Source organism: Chenopodium quinoa, unplaced genomic scaffold (genome assembly GCF_001683475.1).
Source record: "Chenopodium quinoa cultivar QQ74 unplaced genomic scaffold, ASM168347v1, whole genome shotgun sequence".
Taxonomy (NCBI): domain Eukaryota; kingdom Viridiplantae; phylum Streptophyta; class Magnoliopsida; order Caryophyllales; family Amaranthaceae; genus Chenopodium; species Chenopodium quinoa.
In genome coordinates, this window is record NW_018742205.1 from 4,112,905 (window position 1) to 4,119,335 (window position 6,431).

General features: G+C 30.6%; 1 protein-coding gene across 1 annotated transcript; it reads right to left on the bottom strand.

Annotated features, from left to right (window-relative positions):
• Positions 1 to 1,280: 1,280 nt before the first annotated feature.
• LOC110725752 (polygalacturonase QRT3) lies at positions 1,281 to 6,431 on the bottom strand. Its single transcript, XM_021905221.1, has 4 exons — positions 6,196 to 6,431; positions 4,541 to 4,765; positions 2,419 to 2,776; positions 1,281 to 2,194 (listed from the first exon to the last, which is right to left on the bottom strand). Exons 1-4 carry the CDS (start codon positions 6,358 to 6,360, stop codon positions 1,494 to 1,496), a joined length of 1,449 nt encoding a protein of 482 aa, XP_021760913.1. The 5' UTR covers positions 6,361 to 6,431; the 3' UTR covers positions 1,281 to 1,493.

The window sequence follows — 6,431 nt, forward strand, 5'->3', positions numbered from 1 at the left end:
TGTACTAAATGCGTATATTTTTGAAACTGAATGTGCAAATATTTTTTGGCTTAAATTTGATGTGCATAAATTTTGAACAAAATGTACATATTGTTTACTTCTCTTATTCATTCACCTGAGAACAGGGATTTGGGCAAAGGGGGCCCAACATTGTCAATTCAAGTAGACACTCCATGTTATTCTTTGGATAGATTTAATTTAAAAAATAAAAAAAAAATAAAAAAAAGGTGCCCCGCATTGTAACGATCTGATTTGGGGGTAATTTGAAAAAACTAGGGGTCTTGTTTTTTTTCCCAAAATCTGCAAAAATAGAAAATTTCCAATATATAATACAGAGCATGTATCAGGCATAGGGTTCAATATCTTTTTGGCCATTTTTTTAATTTTTTTTTTTTTTGGGTTTATTATAACTTTTGTATGATCCGTTGGATGAAATACTTTGCACGATTAGGATTCCTTTTCATCCTTCTTATTTTAAGATCCTTCTTATTGGATCACAATCCAATATATATATATATATATATATATATATATATATATATAGTTTTGTGCCCTGGCGATGCCCAGATAGTTGATAAAATTTAATTTTAAGATAACTTTTTTACATGAATGTTAAAAACGGTCAAATAATTCGTTCTGATAATAATGTAGGATATTTATTAGACATACGTTATCATATGGCTTATATTATATAATAATATACTTTTTGTAGTTTTGTTATAGATATCTATGTTATTATTGACTTGAAATTATTTTTATTGAACTTAAATTAATTTCACTGAATTGAAAATATTTTTACCAAACTAAAATTATTTTTACTGATTGAAACTTATTTTTACTGATTCTCTTATATTTTTTAAATAAATTAAATATCAATGCATTTTGTATGCGGCTAGCCACACAATCTGGCCGGACAAAGTAACTCCTATAAAACTGATCGAGTAACCCTTGTAATACTAACTAAGTAACTCTAACACTTACTAAGTAACCCCTGTCTATAACACTGATTGAGTAACCACTATAACACTGACTAAGTAATCCCTATAACACTAACGAAGTAACTCCGATCTTGTAATGGTTGGTGACACTATTTGGCCAGCTACGTATAAAAGTTTGTGAATAAATATATTATGAATGGATTTTATTTTAAAGAACTTTTTAAAACGAATTTGATGATGGAAATAGAATTGAGTTATATGATATTTATTAAAAGTTATGATTAATTTTGTACATAAGAAATATTAGAATTCTATTGATAATAAAACTCTATGCAACAATTTTATATTACAAAATCTATCCAAAAACTGTTTACTTAGCATCATATGTGTCACAATAATACCTATTTATTTCCTACGTGCGGATTAGAGAACAATAACTATAACTATGGTCAAAACTTACAAAAAAAAAAAGTGCGGATTGGACAACTTTATTAAAATATATGCATATTAACCATTGTATTAAAGCATAATCATCAAATTACATGACAAATTCAACTAATTAATCTCCTCTCCTACAACATTATACTGATCAACTGATACAGACACCACCCCATCAATAGGCTTATCAGTCTCAACTGTAACAACATTATTTGACACATTAGTAACACCATGAACAGGCAAAACTCCTCTCTTACTATAAATAGAATACTGAAAATGAGCTATCCTATCCGAAAATAGCAACAATTTTGAAAAATCAGCTTCCCATTTAGTACCATTACTTCCCTTTATACTCAATTTACCAACAGTTGATTTCAATTTCATACCGATTACGTTGTTATGTTCAACAACAACTTGATCAATGTTGGTAAACTCTCCATCTAATTCTACTATTGCCTTGTTATTACTCGGGTCGCCACTAAACATGTTGTTTACGATGTTTAGTCCTGAAATTCGGCCTTGGACCGATTTCACCACCACGTTACCATCACCTAGGAAGAACCCGTTCGTTACGTGGACTTGTACAGGGTCTTCCATAACAATAGAGTTGTAATCTAAGTAACAATTATCAATCCTTGTTTGTGATAATCCAGCTAACTTGACTAAAATACCTACACCGCCGAAATCAGTAGCCTTGTTGTACAAATGAGCGCCCGTGATCATGTTGGCTTGGCCTCGGAGAATGATTCCAACAGCTGCCGAGAATACTACCACGTTTGTGATGGCATTGTCGTTGCTTCCAACGTCGATGGCAGTGCCTGTTGTGAGTAATGAAAGGAGACTCTGCTCAATTAGGGAGCCCTGACACTCATGTTATATTACCTCCGCTAATTTTTAGTTGCAACAAAGGGATATTATTTGTGAGATACGGATTATAAAAAAATCTTTTATTGTAACTAAAAATTAACAGAGGTAGTATATATGTAAAACTAACCGTAATGGTTACATAATTACAAAATTAACCTTAGGGTTACAGTATTACCTGTGAATTGCCTCTCCCCTGGATCGCCGCCAACGGTTTCATGTTGTCCTAAGAAAGTGTCCGAAATGAAGGTTTCATGGCCTCCTTGGACTAGGATGCCTTGGGTTGAGAAGTGGAGGAAGTAGCAGTTTGTGACTCTGATTCGAGCTGAGTCGATGATGGTTAGACCCCCGCCACGGAAGCTCGAGTCGAAGAGTATGTCACGGAAGGTGATGTCTACGTATTGGATACCACTGATTTGGTTTTGGGTGTTGGTGGTGGAGTTTAGATGAAGGTGTTTGGAAGGCTTAGAAGAAAGTTCAAATAAATGTCGGTCTCCTGGAAATGTATTTGATGCTCTTATTGTTCCTCCTCGTACCTAGTATTGTTGACACAAAATCGTAAAATCAATGTTATATACACGGAATTTAATCTTAGATCTTAAATAATGTAAAATGACAAAATTTTAACCAACTACGTACATTATTTAGCAATCACGGGATAACAATTAATAATGTGTTTTGAATTGAATTGATCGATTCATTTGTTATTAAAGAAATTTTCATGTATGTCTTAATATTTAAGAGAAATTTAAGTTATTTTCAACATTTTGAGAACGTTTGCTCTTTGAGTGAAATGAGGTGGTTGAAAGAGTAGATTATAAATATGATGAAGTATGAAAATAGAGAACACCAACTTGCCATCATGAATTGTAAGGAAAGAAATTACAAAATTATAATGTCTATTTGATTAAGGCAACTATGAGCTAATTAAAATATAGTAGTGAATCAGTATAAAATGGTATCCTGATTAAGCAAAGTATTAAGCAAAGCATGAGCTACTCTATTTTAAAATTTACCATTTACCTTTTGTGCTCCATAATTTTGCATGTATAGAACACATTATTGAAATATTTGATGAGCAATTATTTTATATTAAGAAGTGGGTGGTAAAATCGATGTTGATTTGAAGTAACGTACAACAAACTAACAAGTGCAATACATTATACATCTACCATTTGAGTAAACTTTTCACATCCCCTAAAGATAGGAGAAATTTGGAATTTCATGTTACTTGAATCACATAAGATTTGCGAATATTGCAATTCACCTTTCATATGAATATAAGATATTTTAAGCTAGAGCTAGATTCAACATATTTTGAGATATTTTAATTTGTAATTTGTAAATAATTTGTTCCTTCGAAATTATGTAGTCACTAGTCAGATTAGATAATATAAGGTAAATGCGGTGATAAAAATAGATCAAAATTTTTAACCAAACTTAGCGCAATTAACCATTTTAATATACATGGGTGATAAAGGAAAAAATGCTATATCTAGATTGCTAGGAACCTAGGATTGTGGCTATATGTGAGTATTGATTGTTGTAATATCCTTATTGTGGACACAATTATATTAATACTTATTTTAGATATTATGTAATACAGAGTAATTGCAATTTTTATTATGTATTTATTATTAGGTGACTAGTCTAAAACTAATTATTAAAGGAGGCTTTTGGATTAAGGAAGGGAACTTGATAGTACCAGTACATAAGTGTTTTCTCGTGCAAATGTTTGTATGTGTCAGCCAATTAATTTTTACTCTTTCCCAAATATAAAGCTAGCCGTTGGAATGTGGCATCATTATCTTGTGTGATTATGTAAAATACTATGCACAAGAGCATTTTCCAAGAAACCTTATCATTGTGTTTTAAATTAGGCTGAAAATATTGTTATAATCCGCACTCTGTTTCATAGATCCTAGACATGTTAATGACAAAGTGGTGGCAAACAATATATTTATATCCAGGTTAATTTGGTTCGAGTCATGATAAGTCTTTCGGTTTAGTTTTATTTTGAATAGTCTAGTCCTGAAATAAATTTACAAAGTTTCTACTTTCGTTAACATGATTTGATATATCGCTATCTAAAACAATTACACTATTTATATTAGACTTTTATGTTTTACATTCATTTATTAGCAAGATCATCTTTTGTGATTTACAAGTAAAGAAAAATATAATCATATAAGATCCTCTTAATTCAATAAATTAAGAACGGCAGAAATTATTAAACGTCGTCCCATGTTTCATAACAAATGGATAATATAAGCAAGAATCAGAGGGAGAAAGAGAATTACCACAACATTGCCAGAAAGAGGAGGAAAAGAAATGGGTTGGTTGATAACATAATTCCCACCTTGGAAATCAATAACAACACCACCCAAATCATTGACATTAGGCAACAAACGAAGACCCTTTTGAACTTGGAATGCATCCGATACTGCTTTAAGTATAGCACCACTGCTGTCTTCTATTCCACCTGGGTCCGCACCATACCCTTGTGGATAGAACACTCTTCCTTCCTACCATAAGAGAATTTTCAAGTTCATCGAGAAGATAAACAAAAATGCAAATTAGGTTAGTAATTTTATAAGTAAATCAACAATTTTTAATTAAATTTAGGCACCACGTTTATTTTATTACAAAAGTATCATGTTGATTAGGTAAAGTTAATTCATTTATGAAACTTTTTACAGTTTGAATTATTTGTTTATCTCCGTGGTAAACCATGCTTGCTCCATCCATCATTTATCATTCTAATACTTGATTGTACGTGGAAGAGTTTTACATTAATAACATAGTAGAATAAAGAGATGGGCCCATTCCTAGGCCATTTACCACACCTCTCAGATGGGCCCACCCTTTTCTCTAAGTATTCATCCACATCTGAATCTAAAAATTACACTTATATTATGAAAAATGTATGTATCACATGTTTTGTAATGTGAACTTTCTTTGTGTAACTTCTTTACGCGAGATGTGTGGATTATACCCTTTATATTACAGAGTAGAAGGGCATTGTGCCATTTGTCCTACATTTTACAATTTCTATAGAAGACCGGTCCTATTAGTCTAACATATATAAATTGGTCAACTTGGTTCAGATTAGCATATCAATGATCTTTTCATGCAATATAGATTCATACATTATACATAGGCAACACAATGAGTTTAACAATGCATCATATTAAGTTGATTAGATACTAAACTTTTTAATAAATCAATTGATTTATTAATTATCAATATTGATTACTTACCAAATATAAAGGTATCTGGGGGATTCTATAATAAACTTTGTACTCAATGTGATTTTACACTCTAATGGGATTTATGATATTACACACCTATCACAAATAATTGAACAAAGATTTTTTTCATTAAAAAAAAAAAATACTTGAACAAAGATTCGTCTAATCCAAAAATACGACCCTTATGACTTATTTCATATTATGCGTCACTTAGAATTTTAATGCACTATTATATGTCATTAAAAGTAATCTAAAGCAATATTATTTTTCAAAAACATTCAAATACAATTCAATATCTAACAAGTTAATGTGACCTTTAATATTAAACGATTTTATAAATTCAAATTTTCAAACAACTGTTGTATATGTTACTTTTTTAAAATTAGTCTTAAATTAAAACAAAAAAAAAAAAAAAAAAAAAAAATCATAATAGATGATCTTGAAAAACATTAAACGGACATTATTGGTTCTATTATTTTTGTTCCTTTTTCCTTTTATTGATTAACCACATGGAATAAGTTACAAGCATTTCACAATATCAATGAACTTAATGATGGACTTAATTTCCTCAATCTCTAAATGTTTTTCCTAACGTAGATTGTCTCATCACAAAGGAAAACAAAAAATCAAAGTAGGAACATTATTTAGAGACATAGAAAGGAAAATGGCTCATTATAAAGCGAGAAAAGCAAATTAAAACTTACTGTTTTATTGATCGATTGTAATCTACGCCTCGGAGATAACTTCTCTTGAACCTTCTTGTACATCGCAACATGTTTAATATCATAACGATCAAAAGAAAACGTGGCATTTAAATTATTTTGTAGAACGAAGAGTAACAAAAAGCTACAAACCAAAGAAATTCTCATAATAATGTTCAAATTTTTTAAGGCTTTATACAAGAGGGAATATTTAGAGGAAGAAGAAGAGGGTGCGAGAA

What these genes read in the sequence shown, in the direction of transcription:
- LOC110725752 (XM_021905221.1), bottom strand. Translation starts at nt 6,360, where the DNA reads ATGAGAATTTCTTTGGTTTGTAGCTTTTTGTTACTCTTCGTTCTACAA. An exon ending in TACAATCGATCAATAAAACA is followed by an intron (nt 4,766 to 6,195) that starts GTAAGTTTTAAT and finishes CTCTTATGGTAG; the next exon opens with GAAGGAAGAGTGTTCTATCC. An exon ending in AGGGGAGAGGCAATTCACAG is followed by an intron (nt 2,195 to 2,418) that starts GTAATACTGTAA and finishes TACTCACAACAG; the next exon opens with GCACTGCCATCGACGTTGGA.